The sequence below is a fragment of the Polypterus senegalus genome, chromosome 11 (assembly GCF_016835505.1).
Source record: "Polypterus senegalus isolate Bchr_013 chromosome 11, ASM1683550v1, whole genome shotgun sequence".
Classification (NCBI taxonomy): Eukaryota; Metazoa; Chordata; class Cladistia; order Polypteriformes; family Polypteridae; genus Polypterus; species Polypterus senegalus.
In genome coordinates, this window is record NC_053164.1 from 148345308 (window position 1) to 148370357 (window position 25050).

Here is a 25050-nt window from a genome sequence, read left to right on the forward strand (position 1 = left end):
AGTAGGGTAGGATGTGCCTACTGCAATAAAGTTTGAAGTCCTCTGGAGGGACAAAAGAGCTGTGAACTAAAGAAAATGGTATGCCAGCTGTTCAGCAGTGAAATGTTTCTTTAAATTATCATCAAGGCCCCGGGTATCCCAGGAAACAGCATGGCTGGCAAAACGTCTTCCCTCAATGGCAGTATGGATTGGGATTTTGGTGATACATTTGATAACCCATACCTAGTGCCACATCCTTAACAGACATGGCCTCAGATTTTTAAACAGACTGTTTAAAATATTAAATATTATGGTCCTTAAATGTTATTGATCACCTTTATTTATATAGCTCATCCAAAAGTATTAATATTAAAACTGTTTTCAGCATGTTTTCTTTTAGGAAGATTGCAAAGTATTTCACATGTGTAGTTGTGCTATACTTTAAGTTAGTGAGAGTTCATAAAATAGAATGAGGAGAGGAATATATGCTACTTTCTGCAGAGAACTTAAACCACAAGTAACATTTCATTTGGCTATAGGAGAATTACATGGTACTGTGTTTATGGACCATGCAGATATCAGCACCATTTAAGTGACTGTGTCAAAGATCAACTTATTCGGTGTGCTGCATATGTCATTTGAGAACCTAAATTCAATTGGAAATGTTGATTTACTGCACAACATGGGGGGGCGCAGTAGTATGTATCGTGATTTAGAGAGAATAAAAGTGGAAAAAAAACTTTTACAAGTCCAATAAATGTACACCATGTATTACAGATGCAAACCAAGTGTATGTGTGTACTATATAATATTAACAATAAGTGCAGCTCACTACTGAAAACAACAAATATAGGAGACAGTGGGGATCAAAACGGTGCCCCCTTGATTACAAGTCAGCAAATCTTACCGCTGCGCCATGGAAACTGTTGCCTTTTCCTTGAACCTTTTATGAAAGTGTTTATTTGATCTTTGGACTTCAGGCTTCATACATTATACAGTTTATGCCTACATTTTGTCATTTACTACTAAAATATGAAAACGTTTCTGTTTTAAAAATGTGTTTACACAGATTATTGTAGAAACAGAACACACATGAAATGCATGTGTTCCAAATAACAATCTATTATTTGCACTCTACAACTCCACTTCACTCCCAGATAATCAATCAAGGCATAAGCTGGGAGGAGTTCGTGCACGATCTAAGTTGATAGGGGGATGGAATAGCCGGCTGCTTGTCTTTATCGGCACATTTATAGAACAAAGGATGCTGGCGGAAAGGTGCGAACGGATTTAAGGTGGGCCGGATCTACAAGTTTTTTTGGTAGGCTCTGGTAATTATAGTGTTAAGTACCTTCTCAGCCTTACTGCCTTGTTTAACTACCTTCTCGCTCTTGCGCTCGCTCGCTGCACAGGGAGAGACTGAACATGTGCGGAAATTATCGGCGCGTACGAACCGGAAGGGAAACTGGCTTGTTCGTCACCCGAGTGTGTGTGGTCGTAAACAGATGCAAAAGTTTGGCGAACATTTTGGTCGTAACCCGATTTGTACGTGGTCTTTGGTGTTCATGACCCAAGGTTCCACTGTAAGTTCAAGATTTGCTTTCAGAAATGAAAGTAGCAAACTAAAAGTGGTTGAATCCAAAGATGACTGTAGAGATGTTTTGAGTGATATTGCCAACAAGCTGTAGAAGAAGCCCTGCTAAAGTATACCGTTTTTCAGCCCATGCTATGCTTGGGACACAATGCATGTGGTTGTAGATGGGAAAAATTGCAAATCTGGTTTGAAGAACATTTTAAGCAGTGAAAGAGAGATAAAAAGCAGCTAGTTTCTGAAAAGCATAAATGATCATAGGCAGAAATCAAGGAACTGGGTCAAAAGAAACGACATTTCAGAATTGACCTAGACCAGTGGTTCCCAAACTTGGTCCTGGGAACCCACTGTGGCTGCAGGTTTTTGTTCCAACCAACTTCCATTTTTCACCGTTAGGCTAACTAAGTGAATCATTATTTCCCTGTTTCTGTGGTTTGGAGTCCATGTAGAAATTACAAACTAAGTTTGGTAGATTTTTATTAAAATGTAATAAGTAGTTATATGGGGAATATGTATTTTTTTAAATTAACAGTATTATCAATGTAACTTTCATTCTGCTTTTCCAGGTGTTAATTGATTTACTAATTTAGCAGGTCTGACACTGAAGTCGTTGCAGCTTTCAACATCATGGGTGTCTGCTGTGCTGGTTGTTAATTGTCACTATTAGGGTTAAAAGAAGGCAGCAAACTACACAGGAAAAGGGGAAAATAATAAGAGAACAACAAACGAGAGTCAAGCATTTATAGCTTTAGAAAAAAATAAAAATATTTCTAAATGTCTTTTATTAATGTAAAAACCATACTGTTATTTTTTCTGAGTGCAGAATAAGAGAAGAGTAAAAAAGACCAGCTAATAAAATGAGATGAGTTGTTATCGATTATTATCACCGATTGTGAATCTGGTTAAAACAAAAACCTGCAGCTGCAGTGGGTCCCCAGGACCGAGTTTAGGAACCACTGACCTAGATAGTTTAACAAAAAGTTATTACAGTGCAATTCTAGGGCTACAAGATCTAAATAATGTCATTGATTATAATCAATGAACACAATAATTGCCAACAAATTTATTAGCAATTAGTATCAATTGATACGTAGTTCAAACATCACTTTATTGACCAGTGTTAACCACATCTTGAGATATGGTAGAGATGGAGGATGTAAATAGGATCAGGAGTTGAAGACCAAAGAAGTCAAAAGAGCATCTTGTAAGATCTTTAAAAATAAGTTCATTCGGTTCTCCAGCAGAAAGACAATGGGGTATTGTTGCTGCCTCTCCTGTCAAGTTTGAATATAATCCAACAGCACTCTAAATGTCACTGATTTCTGGTGGCTTTCAATATGCAAGCTTTTGAGGCAGCTCAGGTCTCTTCTTCAAGCAAGATGTAATACAGGAAATGGAATACCCTATATTCATATAGACACCAGGAAAGATAACAGCACTGGAAAACCTTTAATGGGCCATCTTAAATGTAAAAAAATTAATAGACCCCTCCATGCTAAGAGAACAACGTAACGTATACTGAAGATCTGTTGATGAGATAACTGTTCAACAAAGCCTTTTTAAGTTTGATGAGATTTTCCATACAATGTGGATCTATAGACTGATTGTCTGAGTCAGACAAATGTAAATGTAAATGTAATGTAAATGTAAATGTAGATGTAAATATTCTTCATATCTTGTCCTAAAACTCTTCTCTCTATTTAAACCATGTAGTAATGTGTTTACTTTTTGTATCCATTTAACTTCCCATCCCTTTCTGTCTTCCTGTATTTTGAAGTTGCCCATAACCACTGTGACTTTTAAAGTCCTTCTCACAGTGTCCATGGATACTGAAGTGAGCTCCTGTAAGAAAATTCCTATTGCCATGCTTGATGTGGAACCCGTATAAATTATTCTTTGGTGGATTGTCAGTTTCTCCCACATAGATTACAGTGTTGGGACATTTCATACAAAGTATTAGGTAGACCACATTACATGATCTGCATGAAAATTATCCCTTTATCTATTAAATTAAGACGTGTGGACTATAATCTAGTCCACAGTGTGGTGTAACTACAAGATCTGTCGTATAAATTTGAGCACACATTTTACATCTTTTCTCTAGACAGGGAGATGTACCATTATCTGTTGGTTCTATGACTATTAGCCTGGAGAGGTGTCTTAATTTTATTACATTTAAGATAACCCACATAAAGGTTTTCCAGTGAGGTTTCTGTTCATGGTGTCTATATAAACACAGGGAATTCCAGTTTCTGTATTACATCTTGCCTGAAGAAGAGGCCTGAGCTGCCTTGAAAGCTTGCATATTGTAATCTTTTTAGTTAACCAATTAAAGGTGTCATTTTGCTTGACTTCTCATTACATCCATAAAGGCTAACACGATATAACAGCCTACTACTTCTGGTAGTTTAATCATCAACAAAATCTTAACTTGCAGTCTGTTTTTTGATACCATACTGTGTTTTTTTTTATATCTATATATATCTCTAGGTATGCTTGAATGACAATGAGTTAAGACTTAGTGTTAAACTAGACATGAAGCATACTACCAAGATTTGCTGCTTTGCACTTTTTTGGCAAATGTTATTTTAGAGCATACTGTGCAAGGAATAAAACTTTTTTTTTTATTATTAAAATTCTTCACATTCCCACAATTATTGCATGTTTTAAAAAACCCTAAAAATAAACAATTAATTAATTAGCAAATTACCACATTTTTCCCCCACACAATTATTATTCAGTTACTTTGTTATTCATGTGATCAGTTTATTTTTCTGATATTTTTATCTTTTACGGCTGGATATTTATTGCTGGAAAAGTTGATTTTGACCATAGAAAATGTAAAAGCACTGTAAGTCATGAAAAGTGTTTGAATTTGAAAATCTCTACAGCATGCAAACCCTATATAGAAAAGGGGTTCTTTGTTTGAAATGTCACAGTTCAATCTGACTGATTCACGTTGAGATAAACATTTTTATTTTGAGTGATGGTCAAATGTTTCTTGCTTTAATGTTCATAACAGTTCAGTTTCTGTGATTACAGTTACTTACAGTTAGGAGTGGGTACATTAGACAGTGTTCTCTTATGTTCTTCTGTGGGTGGTAAAGTTCTTGTTTCTGTGCTCTGGTCTCTTCCATCTTTCTGTATCAGTGATACATGCCCTCCTGGCCTCTTAGAATTAAACATCTTTGAGATATTCGTCTTTTTTTTTTCTTAATACAGGAACAGTTCACGGCAATGAGGGATCTGTACATGAAAAATGGACAGGGATTTGCATTAGTATATTCTATAACAGCCCAGTCAACATTTAATGATCTTCAAGACTTAAGAGAACAGATCCTTCGAGTGAAAGACACTGATGATGTGAGTCATAACCTCAGTCGTTTCTTTCTGGTTTTAAATATAATAATGTGTTAATCTGTCTTGTTAAATTATGTATTACTATGAAAAATTGTAGGCTATAAGCTTCAGTGGATTTTTGTAACTTTACATTTTTTTAATGTCACGTTTTTATGTTTAGGTTAGAGTTTTGAAAAACACAGTATTTGGGAATTCATAGTTAATAAATTGTTTGTAGTTGTATAATATAGGACCATGTAGAATCTGTACCTTGTTTTAATGCAGTAAGCCACAAATGCACTGAAACAGTTGTTAAATGAGAATGAAATATTTGTCACTTCTGATTTTTTTTTTAAATTGTTGAAATGTAGCAGTTTAAGTTCTTTCCCTGGGGGCATGTAATTAGTCATTCAATATTAACATATTTTGTCACAGTGTCATCTTTTTATAAAACATTACTCTATCACAATGCTCCTTAGCAATCTAGAGGATATTTTTCTTTATTGTTGAATGTTTTTTTATTTTGCAATTCTCATCTATGGCTGTGATACTCTGATGGATATTTGGTTAAGAACTAAAAATCTCTTTCTCAATGCAAAGGCTGCACTTCTACTTTGTGAACTTGTTCTTGCATGCTTAAAGACCACAAATATCCTGAGCAGCATATCTGGGAAAAATCAAAGAAGAGAGCATGTACATCAGCATTGTTAAAGGTTGGCATCTAAAATCAATGATAATTTCTAGATGGTGTTTGTCATCGGCTAAATATTTAGAAAGTAAATGCCATCATTACTTTTAGTAGTACGTTTCCCATTGAGCACTAAAATTAGAGACTTGCTAGGTAGTTTGTAGTGTTATTAGCATACAACAAAATATACACCCTGATGTTCTGTTCATAATCACTAGAAATTTTAAAGGGGCAAAGCAAGTTACTATCAATATATTCATTGTGCATTCAGTGGGAAAAACATATAGCACCATGTTTATGTGAACATTCAGAATGCATTCAAAATTGTACCTCACCCAAATCTTAAGTTAGACCACATCTCTTTGCTTTTGTTGACTGTACTCAAACCACTTCTAAAAAGATTTAACTCCGTTTCCAAAAAAGATAAGTGTGACCAGAAGTAGCAACCTCAGTGCTGCATGATTGGACTGATTGGAGACGAACCTGTTTAAAGCTGCCACTTCATACTCATTTTGTGCATAAAGACCCAAGATGGATGTGCTTGGTCATATAGACCATCACTGATTTTAAGAGTAGAAACCTCAGTTTTGATGAAGGGTATATGTCCTGCTGCATTCACTGAATCCTGTGCCCAGTGTGATGCACTATTTCTGACTGTTTCCATAACTGATGTGAGGAGAACCATTGCTAGAATCAACATACTCAAGGCAGCAATTCCAGTTGTTATTCCCAGTCATCTGGTTAGAGAGTGCACTGCTGAACTAGTAGAGTTCTTTATTCACCTACCTAGCCAAGGCTACTGTCCTAAAATGCTTTAAATCTGCCATCACCATCCCAGTTCCCAAGACACTGAGTATTCTACCTCAATGACTATAACCTAATTGCAGCAACCTCAGACATTATAAAATGCTTTGAGAAACTAGTCACATTGAAAATCAAGGCTCTTATTCCAACTAAATTAAACCCAAGCCAGCATGCCCATCACCATTGTAGATCTACTGAAGATGCCACGCTGCCTCTGTACTACATCTGGTCCCCAACACACTTGTTTATTATGTTCGAATGCTGAATGTAGATTTTAGTTCAGCATTTAACACCATAATCCTGCAGCAACTGGTTGAAAAGCTGTCCTCAATACTTTGTGTAACTGGATTCTGGACTTTTTTGATCAATAGACTGTAAATATCCTAGATAATACCATCGTTTTCATTTTGAACTCTGGTGCACCGCAGGCAGTGTGCTGAGCATACTGGTTTGTTTATACAAAAATACCTGTTGGACCCACAAATTATCAAGCATAATCAAAAACGCACAAACAGTACATCTGCTTTCTGAAGAGGGTGGTAAAAGTTTTTTCTAGATATGCTATTGAGAACATCCTGTCATGTGACATTTCTATGTAATATGGGTACTTCACAGTCTGTGACTGGGGAACCCTGCAGTATGTGTAAAGACAGTCCAGTCCATCATCCACATTTAGTATTAGAGTATTAGAAGCATAATTAATGACCTCTTGCCCTTTTCAGTTTATGTATTTTGCATCAATGTCCTGTAGAGAAAACTGTATAAGTGCAGAACAACAATGAAAAATAAAAGTAAATTAAGGCTGAATATAGCTGGGGTTCGGGTTCGGGTATCACTCTTGGGTAGTACACTTTTATCTTGTAGGTACAACAATCATCCGATGATTGGCTTCAGTTGATTTATTTTTTAATGTTTATTTGTCTGGTAAGTTTGCACTAAAATTCAAATTAGGTGCTCTGGCAACCGGGTATGTGTAATTGTAAGTGAAAACAAAGTAACAAAATGCCTTTTGTCTGTCTGTGTTGTGACCAAAAAAATAAAATACCCAGTTTTTTTTCTGCTGCTTAGCTTGAAATTAAACGGAAAGACGCACCTCAATCCACTGTCAGTTGAAGGATGAACAAGGCAGACAATGATCAAATAGCATTAAGGAAAGTTTGATGTTCTTTAATATGGGCATCATTTAACACGCACAGTCATAAAAAAGTACGCAGCTCCTGCTAATGAGCACACATTACACCCACGTTTGCAGCAGGTCTCCAAGATGAAGTGCTTCTGGAAATGTATAACAATGTAGTTAAGGGCTAGATAGTCTGATCTGCGACATCAGGATAAGGATTTTCTAAAACGGCTGCCAGATAGGTCATGAAGCAGGGCAGTCTATAGAGGCGACTACAGATTAGACTAGATAAACTTTATTAATTTAATGGGGAAGTTCAAATGCAAAAGGGATTTCGTCATTTTAGTAAGAGAGGTTGGGAGCATGTACTGATACAGCACCTTGCCACACCCAGCACATGACAAACCACTTCAAGATCCCAGATTAGGACCTAAGCACAGTCGTGCAACGGGTGACCCCTCAGCACCACACTAATTCTAAAGGAGTGGAACAGTGTGAGAATTTTTACTGTGGCTGGAGTGCCATTCCTGCCACCAACCCCCAGGTTTTCCCTACAGGTTGGAGGACCTGCTTGCAGGCTAGATGCAGGTTAACGTCTTACCCAGGACAGAGCAATTGCCGGTGAAGGGCCTCGCTCAAGGGCTCAATGGAGTGGAATCATTTTAGTAAGACTGCAGTTTTTTTGTTTTGTTTTTTTTTTTAATATAAAGAGCACAGCTCACTTGTGTATGTCAGAATGGAATCATTATTCTAATTCTCACTGTGGTGCCAGTTATGGCCATTTCAGGTTCATAGTGACATAAGCAAAGCAGTCAGAAGTGGATACAAGGCAAGCAGCAGCCCTGGAGAGAACAATGGTCCATTGCCATGTGCACTTGCACACCCCCATTGTATTAAGTTAGACTCAACAATTAACCTAGCATATTTGTGTTATGGATGTATAATTGTAAGACATGAGGGATTTTTTTTTTTAAATGCTGATAGTTTTAATTTGAAGTAAATGACAATTCTTGGTAACCTGAGGTACAGTATACAGGATTCAAGATTCAAGCTGTATTTCTAGAGTGTGAAAGAAATAAACTCCAAGATATAGCTGTAAGTGTTAAAAAGGAGTTTTCTGAAACTTCCTGTAGATTTAATTTTGTATTAGTCCAAAACTACAGGCAACTGTACCAATAAAGAAGTATATAAACTAGGGATGCACAGAAATGAAATTCTTGGCCGAAGCTGAATAATAATGAAATGCTTGGCCGAATACCGAACGCGGTGTTTCGCATTTCTTTTCCATTTATTTTGCCAATTTTTTCACCATTACAATAATTAAATAGTAAAAATTTGCTTTTTACTATTTTGTGTTGCTTTTCAGAGAAATAAATCAAATAACAAAAATACAATTTCAAAATATTTATTTAACACTGAACATTTTTTTTTAACATTCCAGCAGATATTATACAAACAAAGCACAATATAACCTAAAATAAATAAATTAGTAAAATAAAAAAATATTTTTATTTGGCCATCTTTGAAGCACCCCTTCTTGAATAGCCTATGTTAGGCCTATAACTGACTGCTGAAAGAATGTAACTCTGTATGTCTACAACAACAAATGTGCATTGAATAGTGCAAAAAATGTGGATGAACCCACAACAAATGAATAACTGTCCTAGACATAAGCCTACTTAGCCTACTTCTTCAGGAAAAGTGGCAGGTTCTTCTTTATGAAAAGTAGCTTCTCTGCTTTCTCACATGAAAGTCGGTTCCTCTTCTCATCGATGACATGAGATGCAGCACTAAACAGTCTCTCGCTGTCGGTGCTTGTGCATGGAGCAGACAAGTACCTGCAGAATAGTTGAAATTTTTATTGCAGTTTTCTGACAGTTGCTCATTTCAAAACGAACAATGTCTTCAAGATAATGAAATGGTTGAAACCCAGTGTAGGCCTACTATTTTACTACACTGAAAATAGTTACATTTTCACAAAATACATAATATAAAATATAGGTAGTAACACTTTACAATGTTTCCTTTTGTTAACATTATTGCATTAACTAACAATGAGCAATACATTTGTTATGGTATTTATTAATCTTCGTTAATGTAAGATAATAAAAAATATTTAGTTCATGTTAGTATAAGTGCATTAACAATTTTAACAAATAGGCCTACCACTTTTGATACTTTTTAATTCAAAAATTACTGTAAATAATACTGTATTAGTAAATGTTAACATTAAGATTAATAAATGCTTTTAATAAGGGTTTTTCATTGTTAGTTAATGTTAAAAATAGAAACTACTTATAAAGTGTTACCATAATCCAAAATATAAATAAAATCTTAAATTAATTTCCCATAGCCTACCTGCGTGCCATCTGCGCCAGGTCGGGAAGCGCCTTGATTGGTCCTCCAAAATTCGAGAGGGTTATTGCTCCTGGGGATGGGGACTTCTGAGAGATAACCATCTAACTGTTGAGCGGTTGAGCTTTTTCTCTGTCTTGCAAATGGGTTCTCCTGGAGGATCTCATCGAACATGTCAGACATCTGTAGTAGGAGCCCGTTTACTCTCTGCGCTGTTTTCATCTCCTGCGCTGTGCATCACCTGACCGTCTCCATCACCTAGCGGCTTTCCCAAATCCAACTCGGCCTGGATCATTTCTCGTGCGCAGCTTTTTCCCCACATCCAAGTAATGATCTTTATATCGTGGATCAAGCACAGTCTCGATGCAGTACAGGGGTTCTGAGTCTGCCTGACTAAATCGTGTGCTGACAGCTTCCAAGAGCGCACTTTTAGTTGTTTTAACTCCGTGGTCTGTTTCAGCCTCTTTGTTTAAAAGACGCTTTAGTGCTGCAAGTAAAGGTATGACGTCTGCCACAGATGCATCAGATGAGCTTATCTCTTTTGTTATCTGCTCAAAGGGGCGAGAAGAGCGAGAACGTTCTCGATTAACACCCACTGGCATGTGGTGAATGTCGCAGGCAGGTCATGATCTGCTATGTATGTAGCCAAGACTCGCTTTTGCGCAAAAAAGGCTTTCCAGCATATAATATGTACTGTTCCACCTTGTGCTCACATCTTGTTGGAAACGATTTTGTGGCGTTCCAAACTGTTCTTGGATAGATTGTACGCGCGCATAGGCAAGCGGTGAATGTTTAAAATGGCCAACAATTTTCCTGCCTATCGCTATCACATCTGCTATACTGCGCTGACTCAACAATCCCTCGTTGACCGCCAGTTGAATTGTGTGTGCCATACACCATATGCCTTTCAGATCACTATCTTCCATGGCTTTAGCCATATTTCTTGCGTTGTCACTGACTACCGCATGCACTTTAGATCGGTCGATACGGCAAGCGTCAAACATGTTGGCGAACGCCGGATATGGCTACAGCTGTATGGGACCCTCTAAACTCTTGTGAGTGAAGCACAATCTTTTGTAGCTTGAAATCTGTGTCGATCCACTGCGCAGTTAAACTCCGCATACTGGTGGGGCTCACATCCGAGCTCCAAATATCAGTCGTGAAGCTGAGGGCTGCAATACCTGTAGCCAAGAGCTCATGGACGTGAGTTGAAACGACGTTATACATCTCAGGTAAGCACACGTCTGAGAAATGCCGTCTACTAGGCATGGTGTAACGGGGCTCAATATGGTCTATAAGCCTGCAAAATCCAACATCCTCTACAACAGAGAATGGTTGATCATCCAATGCGTTGAATTCTATTATCCTTTTAGTAATACCTTTAGCTTTGGCACTCTCATTGGCAAACTTTTTTGCCTTTTCTAAGAAGTCAGCCACAGATGGAGTGGGTGTCTTAGGACTGGGAGTAGCTACTTTACTTTTCGCTGCTGCTGTTGCCGTAGCCGCCGCCGTGTCTTTCTCGTACTCTGCATGATGTTCGGGGTGTCTTGATTTTAAGTGATAAATTAAACTTGAAGTGCTGTACGTTTTTGCAGATGTACCCCCTCTGGACAATTTAGCAGAACAGTGTCTGCAAACGGCCGTTTTTGCCTCTTTCTCTGACGCTTTAAAGTGCTTCCACACTGCTGACATTTTTGCTGCATAAAGCGCGCCTCTCACTCACTCTACGGGTTACTATTTGATCGCGTCATTAAAAACGTCATTGTTCAGCAAAATTTATTCGGCCTTTTTACTTATTCGGGCAAACACCGAAAGTGCTTTTTTTGGCTATTTTCGGCCGAATAATTTCGGTTGCCAAACATTCAGTGCATCCCTAATATAAACTTTTTGTTAATTGTCTACAAATATTTGATATTTGGCATGGGTTTGGTGGTTTTAGATGTCTCCCTATAATTATTTATACTTTGAGTGAGGAAATTTCCTGTGGTCAGTGCAACACAGTAGATACTCCTAGTAATAACTGCTGTCATTATTGTACAGCATGTTTTTATATTATTCAACAGATAAAGACTTTATTGTGAAAGTGAAAACAGATCTCTGCAAAGTGGTCTAAATCAGCTAGAAATATAATACACAAAATAATTAATCACACAAGTGTTCACCCACTTCAAATTTCTATTTAATTAGATGAATCTTTGGTGTGCATCAGACTAAATGTCTCTATCAGATTTGTACATCTGGGCACTGCAGTTTTACTGCCAATATTCTTTCATTTTATTCTTTCATTATTCTTCAAGCCACAAATTTTTAATTGGATTGAGATCTGAACTTTGACACTGCCACTCTAGGACTTTAACATTGTTGATTTTATGCCATTCCTGTTTAACTTTGGCTTTATGGGATTGCTAGACAGGTCTTGATGGTGAAAAAAATCACCCAAAGTACAGGTCTCTTGCAGATGGCATCAAGTTTTCCTCTAGGATTTTCCTTTATTTTGCTTCATTCATTTTACCCTCAACTCTCACAGGCCTTCCAGGGCCTACTGTATATAAGCATCCTCAGAACGTGATGCTGCCACCGCCATGCTTTACAGTGGGGATGACATGTTTTAGATGATGTGCAGTGTTTATATGATAGCAGACATCTTACTTTAATGGCCAAAAAGCTCAATTGTTGTCCCTTCAGACTATTGAGCCTTTCCCAGCTGACTCCGGATTCTCCCATGTGCCTTCTAACAAACTCTAGCTGAGATGTCAAGTGTTATGTTGCAGTTGTTGGATGCACAATCACGCCAACCTTAGCCACTGTAGCTCTGTAATTGTGATGACTATTTAGATGTGAATGAGGCTTCTTTAATAAATAAAATTGAACAATAGTCACGTCGAAGTAACTGGGGATAATGCCATTTAATGGTGATTTATTAGTTATGTCCAGTGTGAACTGTGAGGCTACTTCAAGTGAGTTTTTCAGCAGACTAGCTGGAATTAGGTTGAAAGTGCAGATGTTTCATTTGGAAAATTAGACACAAGATTTTAATAATTTTGCGAGGATGATACAAGCCAAGTGATATGGTATAGTACAGTGCTAGTAGATTTGAAATCTGACAGCTCAGTTATATATTTATGCCTGCTATTTTACCTAGTTAAACATCTTAAGCCATTGCTACTCATGGAATTATTAGAATCTTTTAGATGTTTTATTTGCCAAGTTAGGTATTGTTCTGAATAAAACTCTGGCAGCATTAATATTTTGATCTGTTTAGCTGAATTAAAAATTGGGGTGTGCCTTCAAGACAGCTTTCTTATGAACTTTAATACTTTTAGTCCCTGCAGACTGATTAATTTATAACCTTCTTGAATTCCATTTACGTTCCTATTTGCATTTTTTTTTATTTAAAATGGGAAACTCCTATTTTATTCACTCTGATTACCTTTTTTTGTGAGGATCTATTTTATCTAATGACTCTTTCAACAATATTAGTTTTCAGGCATTAGGTTTATGAGAAAAGAAGAAATATTACTAAATATTAGTGCATTAAGCTGGGTAAAAATATCAATTTTCTGATTAATCCTTATTTTTCGTTTAAATGATTTGATATTAATTCTTAAAGTCTCAAGATCTTTATAATTAACGTGTACATTTTATGCTTATCTTCATTTTTGGTGTCTGATCTAGTAGATGTTGTTAATGTGTCTGTTTGGCTTTCTTCGGAAAAAGCACTTTACTATCTCATGGGTGCCTTCAACACTTAAATCAGATGTGTCGACTTAGTACAGATTCAAACATTGTGTTGGTAAAGAACAACTGGATAAAAGCAAAGCCAATATATAAGCTGTGTAATTCAGAAGTTAATTTCTCAAATTTGTTGTGTTCCAGCATTTTTCCCTGACGTCACCAATAAACGTAATCTCAGTTGACATCCAAATGAGCAGAGCCTAAACAGTCTTCACAGGAGAACGCAGAGAGCTCCAAGCTTCCATTCAGTTTGCCTTGTGCCCAAAAAATAACAATCTGTAGCAGTTTTTATCTGTAAAGATTAGAAACCCCACACCGTTGTTGAAAATGTAAGCTTTTGACAAATAGTACAGGTGTTTGAATTGCTGTATGCTATACCAAAAAGTAAGCAAATGAGTGAAATTATTATACTTAAGCTTTATGAAGAGCTTAAGCAAAGCATCGCCACCTTTCTCAGGTCAGTGGAGCGATTAGCCCTAACTTGCAGCAGATTCCTATCTGATAATCAGATGGCACAACATTAAAAATGACTCTTCACCTGTGGCAAATGTGTTCCAGACAAGCGCGGTGCATGCCAGTCTCACTGGTAAAAACCTCACTGCTTATATATAAAGCTGCTGAGATGACTGGCTGTTGTTCCAAAAACCTTTCTAGCACTTGCCATGGATTGTTCAATCGTATAATCAGATCATTTTACAAGTCTGTGTGTTGGCAAGTTCAAAAACATTAATAAGCATGTGGCTAGCTGTAAAGTGAGTGTGTGCGCAAAGGAGCTGACATGTAGTAGCTTCACAAGTTGAATCGCACGCATCATATTAGCGACATTATTAGTCATGATGGCTGGTTCTTTTTCTTTATGGTCCTTTCATCCAACAGCATTCATGTCAAAAAGCATCATCTCTAGATACTCGTTTTAAAAATGTTTCCATTTTGTCTGAAGAGGAACTGCAAGGACACATTTTCGAGACTTGCTAATGTGACTGCTACAAGTGAGCAAGTGATCATATGTGTAACTTGTAGAGTTATAGAAAGATGTGTCTTCCCACTTTATCTTTAATTTCAACTAATTCAAGATTATTTTAAATGTCCAATAGGGAATAAATTTGGTTAACACTTTAGTTGAAGATTGTCTACATGGAGATTTATAACACACAAATACATTATTGAATAACTTTAAGAAGCAATTTTTTATTATTTTATAATATATCACCTTGTGAGTAATTATATATATATATATATATATATATATATATATATAAATAATATGTATGTGTGTGTGTGTATGTATGTATGTATGTGTATATATATATACAGTGGTGTGAAAAACTATTTGCCCCCTTCCTGATTTCTTATTCTTTTGCATGTTTGTCACACACAATGTTTCTGATCATCAAACACATTTAACCATTAGTCAAATATAACACAAGTAAACACAAAATGCAGTTTTTAAATGATGGTTTTATTATTTAGGAGAAAAAATCCAAACCTACATGGCCCTGTGTGAAAAAGTAATTGCCCCCTTGTTAAAAAGTAACCTAACTGTGGTGTATCACACCTGAGTTCAATTTCCGTAGCCACCCCCAGGCCTGATTACTGCCACACCTGTTTCAATCAAGAAATCACTTAAATAGAAGCTGCCTGACACAGAGAAGTAGACCAAAAGCACCTCAAAATCTAGACATCATGCCAAGATCCAAAGAAATTCATGAACAAATGAGAACAGAAGTAATTGAGATCTATCAGTCTGGTAAAGGTTATAAAGCCATTTCTAAAGCTTTGGGACTCCAGCGAACCACAGTGAGAGCCATTATCCACAAATGGCAAAAACATGGAACAGTGGTGAACCTTCCCAGGAGTGGCCGGCCGACCAAAATTACCCCTAGAGCGCAGAGGCGACTCATCCGAGAGGTCACAAAAGACCCCAGGACAATGTCTAAAGAACTGCAGGCCTCACTTGCCTCAATTAAGGTCAGTGTTCACAACTCCACCATAAGAAAGAGACTGGGCAAAAACGGCCTGCATGGCAGATTTCCAAGATGCAAACCACTGTTAAGTAAAAAGAACATTAGGGCTCGTCTCAATTTTGCTAAGAAACATCTCAATGATTGCCAAGACTTTTGGGAAAATACCTTGTGGACTGATGAGACAAAAGTTGAACTTTTTGGAAGGCAAATGTCCCGTTACATCTGGCGTAAAAGGAACACTGCATTTCAGAAAAAGAACATCATACCAACAGTAAAATATGGTGGTGGTAGTGTGATGGTCTGGGGTTGTTTTGCTGCTTCAGGACCTGGAAGGCTTGCTGTGATAGATGGAACCATGAATTCTACTGTCTACCAAAAACTCCTGAAGGAGAATGTCCGGCCATCTGTTCGTCAACTCAAGCAGAAGCGATCTTGGGTGCTGCAACAGGACAATGACCCAAAAAAACACCAGCAAATCCACCTCTGAATGGCTGAAGAAAAACAAAATGAAGACTTTGGAGTGGCCTAGTCAAAGTCCTGACCTGAATCCAATTGAGATGCTATGGCATGACCTTAAAAAGGCGGGTCATGTTACAAAACCCTCAAATAAAGCTGAATTATAACAATTCTGCAAAGATGAGTGAGCCAAAATTCCTCCAGAGCGCTGTAAAAGACTCATTGCAAGTTATCGCAAACGCTTGATTGCAGTTATTGCTGCTAAGGGTGGCCCAACCAGTTATTAGGTTCAGGGGCAATTACTTTTCACACAGGGCCATGTAGGTTTGGATTTTTTCTCCCTAAATAATAAAACCATCATTTAAAATCTGCATTTTGTGTTTACTTGTGTTATATTTGACTAATGGTTAAATGTGTTTGATGATCAGAAACATTTTGTGTGACAAACATCCAAAAGAATAAGAAATCAGGAAGGTGGCAAATAGTTTTCACACCACTGTATATATATATATATATATATAGAGTATATATATATATAGAGTATATATATATATAGAGTATATATACTGTATATACAATATATATCTAGATATATCTATACTAATAAAAGGCAAAGCCCTCACTGACTCACTCACTCATCACTAATTCTCCAACTTCCCGTGTAGGTAGAAGGCTGAAATTTGGCAGGCTTATTCCTTACAGCTTACTTACAAAAGTTAAGCAGGTTTCATTTCGAAATTCTACACATCACGATTGACAACATCCGCCATGTTGAACTTTCTTATTCACGGCCCCATCTTCACGAAATTTGGTAGGTGGCTTCCCTGTGCTAACCGAAACCGATGTACGTACTTATTTCGATGGTATGATGCCACTGTCGGCCGCCATATTGAACTTACCAATGTCACTAATTCTCCAACTTCCTGTGTAGGTAGAAGGCTGAAATTGGGCAGGCTCATTCCTTACAGCTTACTTACAAAAGTTAAGCAGGTTTCATTTAGAAATTCTACGCGTAACGGTCATAAGGGTCGACAAAGTCCGCCATGTTGAACTTTCTTATTTATGGCCCCATCTTCACGAAATTTGGTAGGCAGCTTCCCTGCGCTAACCGAAACCAATGTACGTACTTATTTCGGTGGTATGATGCCACTGTCGGCCGCCATATTGAACTTTTCAACGGTCTTTGTTACTTATGGGGCCATCTTCAAGAAATTTGGTACGCGGGTTCCCAACACTAACTGAATCCTACTTACGTACATATATACGTCCATAGCCTGCAGCTCGGTCACCGTGTGAGGCGCCGTTGGGTCCCCCATCCCAACGCCTCCCACGTTGTTGGCTGCCTGCCTATATAAGGCCGCCTGTCGCTCCGGTCTCTACATTCCCTTCCTTGCTTCGCCATGGGATTCACGTCTCCCTGTTGATAACTACAGCCTTTTTGTTTAATCCACGGCTTCTCCGCTGTTTTATTGGTCGTTTATTAAGATTATAGTTATTGTCTAGGTATTTCAGACTTACCTTACATTGTTCAGGTACCCATTTCCTTTATCATTTCAACCATACCCCCATTAACATGTCTATCGAGGTGATCACCATTGAACAAAGAACTGTCACTTACCGAGTGGTTTCCATGCCCGGAGATGGCACTTACCTTTTCCATTCTCTGTGTTACATATTGCACGGCCATATCAGGCTCACTCTTGATATCCGGAGAAACATTGTGTCTTATGTATTGAATGACTGGGACAGGTTCAAGGTGTGGACTGATGATGGTACAAGAGATAATTATACTATACATGAGCACTATAAAAGTGAAATGCTTAAGCCCTTCACCTATGGTTCTTTCTGCATGTGAATTGATGGCTGCCGCTGAATTGTTCGGTTGTCGCTTTCATGTGTACCAAAATGGCCAAATATTTTACACCTTTTAACAACTGCCAGTGCCTCTTAAACATCTTAGACTCACAGGTGACGATTTCAGTAGTGGACACTTTGAGAGTTTAAACATTCATAAACATCAAAAGCTGGATGTGAAGTTATCGATGAAACCGGTTGTATGCTTACAACGCTTGACAGATGCCGAATGTCACTTTAACACAAGTCTTGCAAATACTGTCGTAATTGAAACAAACCATGAAACTCAAACCGATTATGACAGCAGCAATTCAAGCTGTGAGATTTGAAACAAGATTACTGTTCACATGGCCAACTGTATATTTATTGCATGCTCAAGAGTAAGCTCAGCGCACAGCTTGGTCATATTACAACCGGAGGGCCGAACTCAAAATGTGGTATACAAAGAGATCCTTAACAAATAATTATTGGTATATTTTCCCTCAGTTTAAAAAGGTTTAATTTTCTTCTTAATAAAAATTTTAAAGCAGTACTTCGCCGCTGCGAAGCGCGGGTATTTTGCTACTATATATATATATATAAGCCAAATACCACTGACTCACTCATCACGAAGTCTCCCAAACCATGAGGACTTGGGACTTGAAATTTGGAATGTAGGTTACCCTTGGCCCATAGGTGCTTGCTGAGAAACTGTTTTAAAAATTGCGTGTTCTGTCTGTATGTCTGTCCGCTTTTCACGAGAGAATTACTTAAAGGATTTAGATCTGGTTGTTTTCTATAATTTGCTTGAACTTTACAGATGATTTTGTGACTTCTGTTATCACGCTAAGTACCATAGTTCGCGTGCGGTACTGATGTATTTATGCAAATCCAACACAATGGCTGTGGCCCGAGAGCAGGGGGGCAGGTCCTTCCTCATTCACCTGCCAGCCTCTGTTCGAGTTAGTCTACGTCTCGCCACGTGTTGGAACGATACCTGTTTGTTCAACAGACATTATCATCTACAGATTGATAAGGACTAACGTTTAACGTTTTTGAGAGAGAGATCAGAGCTCCATGTGTTTTAGAGGGTAGCTGCTGACTGAAAGAGATATCACGGAAATGTACTTTCCTCCCCACGCAGGGAACGCTTTCCCTTCAGAGCTGAACACGATCAGATATAGTGCCATCGTCTATTTATATTTAAAGTTTGTCCTGTTTCATTACTATGTGGGCAAAGCCATGGGGTACAGCTAGTATTTTATAAAGTAGATTCCATTGCATTGTATTAAAACAAAGAACACCCCATAATATGTGTGGACTCTGATGTAGCCATACATATGTTAAATTATGTGAATTTTGAATGAGTGCAATGCTGTAATTTTTTTTTTTAAAGTAATATTTTGTTCCACATCTTCCAAACACTGATGTTAATTATCCACTGCTAATGAAGTATTCCATGCTTATTTCATATGTTATGAAGTCACTATATAAACACCCTTCAAATAAAGTGCTACTGAAAATTGTCACAATATATTAATGTTCTCTTTTCATGGTTAAGTAATCTGTATTAAAAAAAAAAAAAAAGGCCAGCACTTAAGTTTTTCTTTTTCCAGTGCCTTCCCTACAAATAAACCTCTTTTATACTGTGCTATTTGTTCATTGTTTGCTGCAAGGAAAATAATCGATGTTTGTGAGACTTCAGTAGAAGTTTGATTTCAAAGAATGATCTTTATTTTATGTTAATAAAATTAACTTGTAATTTCAGGTGCCAATGATTTTGGTTGGCAACAAGTGTGATTTAGAAGATGAGCGAGTGGTAGGGAAAGAGCAGGGACAAAACCTTGCAAGGCAATGGAACAGCTGCGCCTTTTTGGAATCTTCTGCAAAGTCCAAGATTAATGTTAATGAGGTGAGACTTTTTTTGTGTCACACACTAAGGCACATCAAAACAGCTTATGTACCTTTTGTGTTCCAAATTGTGTTTTTTTTAATATCCTTTATAGTGGCTTGAGCTGGAAAAAGAATTATTGTGCTTATATGTAAAAATACATTTCCCGCAGTTAATATACACTACAGAAGTTACCCCATCCATGGCTATGCATGACTAAGGCTGTGTTTGAAGGGTTATTACATAATTTTTATATTGTATCTTCTACAGATTTTCTATGATTTGGTTCGACAAATTAACAGAAAAACCCCAGTACAAGGCAAAATTCGCAAAAAGCCAGTATGCCAACTGCTCTAATACCCAAATGTACTGTAGCTCTGAGCCAGGTAAGTAAAAACACAACACCATGCAATTGGCTCAAATGTAATGAAATGAATGTGAAACCTCTTAATATCACTAGTCATGTTTTATACTGTCGCAGAAACCTAATAGAAAACATATTCCATTCCATATTGTAACATTGTACAAGAAAAACGGGTAAAAATGTATTTCGGAGATTGTTATATAATACGCAGTTCTTCCACTTCTGAAGTTAACCTTTTACAGTCTGCAGTTGATATACTGTATATAGTCCTAGCACACCACACAGTATGAAATCAACACATGAAAAACTAGCCATTACATGACTATTAATCTGATGGAATAATGACATTAACCCACCATTCCAAATTGGAATATAAAGTGAAATGAAAAAGGTTAATTTGCTGGTGTAAATAAATATGGCCAGACTGTTGAGTATGTCCTTGTAAATGCACTTTATTACATTGTTTGGTCATACCACCATGATTATTAGAATGGCTTGGTATAGGCCTTAGGTCACACATGTCTCTTATACCATGTTAAATATGGTATAATACAGTCGAGAGTTTATATAATTGTGTTAACACATATTATCTTTTTCATACCCTGTTGTTTGTGTCATAAATCTCACCCCCAACAGCATATGGAAAATGTGTTAAAGGGCAATACACTGAACCATCTAAGATCTCCCAGACTTCCTCACTTGACCTGTTGTAATTCTGCACTGGCAGTGGTACTCTTCACAAGCTAGCAGGTCATTTGTGTCTCTTCACGTTAATTTGTCAACAGCAATTGTAAATTCAATAAGTGTAGTTCTCTTGATTTGATTAGTGTTCATTTTCTAAAAAGCAGTTATTAAGATATGTATATATATATTTTTTATTCTCTATTGGAGATTAAAACTAAACTACCAGCAGTGGTACAAGGAGCTATTCAGGGAGCACTTTCAGTTCTATATCAGTGCTTTACCTGAACTCAGCAGTAACCACAAGCTGTGTTTTTGTATGTATTTCATTATTCATTCATTGACAGCCCCATTGCCATTGGTTTGTTCAAACATTCAGGTTGTATTTTTTTTTTATGTCAGTCTGTCTGTTCATCTTTTTGATTTGATGTTGTTATAACTGTTGTATTTGTTTTGGTGATCCAAAGACAACTAATTTTATGTCCCTTTTTGTTTCCAGGTCTGATAAACTGTTGTTTCTCAACAGTGCCAGCATTCCAACTTTACTAAACCTAACATCAAATGGACTTTCCTGTGGTGATACCCTATGACAATGGATAATAGCTACTACGTCAGTTTTTGCACATAGATAACTGTAATCACTCTCCAGTGTCACAAAGAAAGATATTTTTACTTATATATAAATATAAATATATATAATAAATAAATATATATATTGTTCCTGTATGCAAAAAAGAAAGATCCAGAGTCTACATTCAGTATTATTGCTAATGGAGGTGCCCTCCTTTTACCAATGTTGTAAATGTAAGAAACTGATGTAAAACTTGGACCAGACTGTCTGGCAGGTATACTTTAATATTCAGAAGCACCACTGTTCGAACTAAACATAACTGAAAGTCCAAAGAGCTCCTGTCTAGACTCCATAATAGCAAAGTTTGCTCCTTGTGGTAGTCATTTTCTTTTCCCTTTCTCCTTTTCTGCATTTTTTAAAAGAACTAGAAAATTTCCATTATACCAAGATGCTTTACTGCAAACTGCTATTAATGATTTATTTTACTTAAGTATAACCTGTGGAACAAAACAATTAATTTTTTTCTTTTGTGTGCATTTAAAATAGCCAATGATCTTCTGTCACTATAATATTGTCTTTAACCTAAGATGTTGCCTTCAAATATGAAAGTTTTCAGGATAAACAAGACAAATGTAAATTTTTTGTTTAAATAGGAAACAATGTTTATAGGTGTTTGTACAGTGGGGGTCCACAACAGGGAGTATATTTTAAGATTTTTTTTCTCCTCCTTTTTTCTTTTTTATTATCCCATAAAATTATCCACCATCTTTAGTTTGTAAATTGTTCTCCGGTGCTTCTGCAGCTGTAGATTCTCACTGTAATTCCCCTGCTTGCTCATGCATATGTTGTAAAACCAAATATACCAACCAGTTAGTAAATTGCCTGTTAGTAATTCTGTTTCTCATGTGTAATATTTGGATCAAGATGTTTCATGGTGGACAAGTACTGTGGATGTCAGTAGTGAATGTTGGAACTAATTTAAATCATGCGTAATTGGTTTCAGGGCACAGAATGCAGTATGTAACTTTGGCTGATTTTGTTTTTTTCTTTTTCTTTTTATTCTTTCTTTTATTATTTAAGAATGCCTTGTTGCTTTGTATGCATTAACTCCTGGATGTAAGGATCCTGTGTAAATCAAGTCCAGAGCCACAGTATTTGTAATGCAACATCTGCTTTGAGGTGGCCAAATGTAAAACTAAAAAAGCCTTAATTAAAGTGGTGCAATTTTGTATAACCTAGCATCTGTAGTTCAATAAATTTGGATTGCCATGCAAGGGCTTGCAGTAAAGATTATCTGCCACTTGAATGTTTGTGTATTTGTTTTAACAGTGCTAGTAAAATAAATATTGGTTTAACTTTTTAATTGAAAGACTTTTGTGCGTTCTGCTGTGAGTGACTTGTTTCATTAAATGGGAGTTGCCTACTTCTATAGCCACGTAGTCGGCTCACAAAAGGGATTTTGCTCCTCATGTTTACTGCAATCATACCACAGGGTCAGACTTTGTAATAAGGTGAAATTGCTGAGTAAATGCAAAATTAGGTGTGTCTTTGTCCAAAAATGAAAGGCTTTTAATGTGTAGGTTTTAAATTAAATAGTGCATTTTCTTTTGTATGAGAAATCATTTTTATTAAACACTGGTCTTTTATCTGCCTTTTTTTGTCAAGTATGAAAGTTTTTACCAGAAGGTTACAATTAATTGTGCATTTTGATAGTGGGGAGATGTGGATTTGCACTGGTTGACTGCTGCCTCACAGCTTTAGGAAAAAACTGAGTTTGGGTGTTGACCTGATTATTGCCTTTGTGGCTTGTGCACCTTCTGCCTGTGTGCACACAACTTTTAATCTGGGTAGTTTAGTGTTCCTCCCACATTTCAAAGACGTATAGTCGATTGGGGACTCCAAACTTGGTTACTGTATATGTATGACTGAGTCTGTCCTATGAGAGACAGGGATTGCTCCTGCAAGGAACTCATTGACACAAAGAATAGAATGTGGTCTCCCTGTGACCTGGACATGTTTACTTGGGTGGAAAGGACAATGGGTGATAGTAACAGGAGCTTTAGAATGATACAAATGCTTTTTTGTATTTCAACTATTTCCATATATTTAATCTACAAAACGAAAACCCTGAATTGTAATCCATTATATGACAGCTACCAATTTGTAGATAATATGAAATAATTGTTGTAATATGTAATTGTCTTGGGTCATTATTACATTATCTGTGGATAATCGGTAGCGATGAGAATTGTTTGGGAGCCTACAATATGATGATGATGTTATATGTATATTTATTTGGTACTGCAGTTCATTACTACAGCACAATGCAATTTATTATTTTTATTTTTGTGTTAGGAACAGGCCATTCAACCCAACAAAGCTTGCCATTTCTATCCACCAAATTTCTACAAAATAACATTGAGTTTTGAAGGTCCCTAAAATCTTAGTCCTAGTTTTTATTTGACTGAAGTAAAAACTGAAATCATATTGTCAATCGATAAAATCTTAAAAAAATAAATTTATTCCACTTATATGTTTCTTTAGTTGTGAAATTGGATTTCATGTATTTTGCTGGTCTCCTCGTCCTTACCGTTCATAACAAACACACAGCAAGATTAGCTATGGGCACATCCTTTTGTGCGAAGTTAGATCCAAGGATGACATTAGGATGACATCGTACATGACAAGGATGACAATAGGATGACAATATTTCTGTTAAGATTCTGAGATTGCAGTTCTGTACTTTCATTTTCATTTTGATCATGTGATTATTTTTGTGTTAATAAGAATTACTTATGAATGCTTTGAAATCATTTCAGTTTTATTTGCCCGGTACCTCCTGGCTCGCCATTATGAGAAAACACCCAAAATTTATATACCGTTCATCTTGTGTTGATGGCAAGACATTAGGCTTTTTGGGACTGTTTTGACTGTCTAGACTCCCAATCCCCTCCATTTTTGGATCATATTTTGTGCAGAAAATTGCATCCTTATAAAGACCTTTTACTCCATTTTACAGCAAATATCTCGACTTTCTGCTCCACTGCATTTATTTCTACTTGGTGACACATTACATTTTACAGTAACATGAATGGTTCATTCTTTTTGAACGACTGTTTTAATTGAATCATGGGGACTGTGAGCATGAACAAATCAATTCAGTATAGTGCCACAAAAGTGCTAAAAAGCATGTGTGATGCCATCAGCCTCTCATTTAGAGCAGCGTTTCTTAAGCTCTGGGTCACAGACATTTCTGTGATGGACTGCAGCATAATTTTGTGGTAAAATTAACCAAGTTTGTCGAAGCACAAATTCTGTATGGACTGATGTACCATTTGCTACCTGTCATGCCATTTTTTGCTGTGCAGTATGTATGTATTAACTTGTATGTTAAATAATATGTATATTTAACTCGTATGTTAAAGCTTTGCTGCTGACGATTCACAGAGAGCTTTTCTATCAGTGGCACTAAAATAGAACAAGTATTCCCATCTCACAATCAGAGAAGCAATCAGCCTGAGAAGAATTACAGCAAAGACACATATAAGAAAGGGGGAGAGTGAAGGAAATGACAAGCAAGACGAGCTTATGAAGTGAAGGGACTGTGGCGCAAGTTTGAAATGTCAAAATGAAAATAGCAGGTTACAGCCCAAGGATGTGACATTTTTCAGGGTTTTGT

The 25050-nt window shown here is 36.9% G+C and overlaps 1 protein-coding gene across 2 annotated transcripts in view; it reads left to right on the plus strand.

Annotated features, from left to right (window-relative positions):
* rap1b (RAP1B, member of RAS oncogene family) overlaps nt 1-22740 on the plus strand; it is a 176997-nt gene extending 154257 nt beyond the window's left edge. For both annotated transcript variants that reach the window (XM_039769783.1, XM_039769784.1), the window contains 4 exons: nt 4793-4933; nt 19633-19776; nt 20026-20141; nt 21300-22740. In XM_039769783.1, the coding sequence (XP_039625717.1) occupies nt 4793-4933; nt 19633-19776; nt 20026-20112 (372 nt within the window). In that variant the 3' untranslated portion in view covers nt 20113-20141; nt 21300-22740. The remainder of the gene's footprint in view (nt 1-4792; nt 4934-19632; nt 19777-20025; nt 20142-21299) is intronic.
* Nucleotides 22741-25050: the final 2310 nt, after the last annotated feature.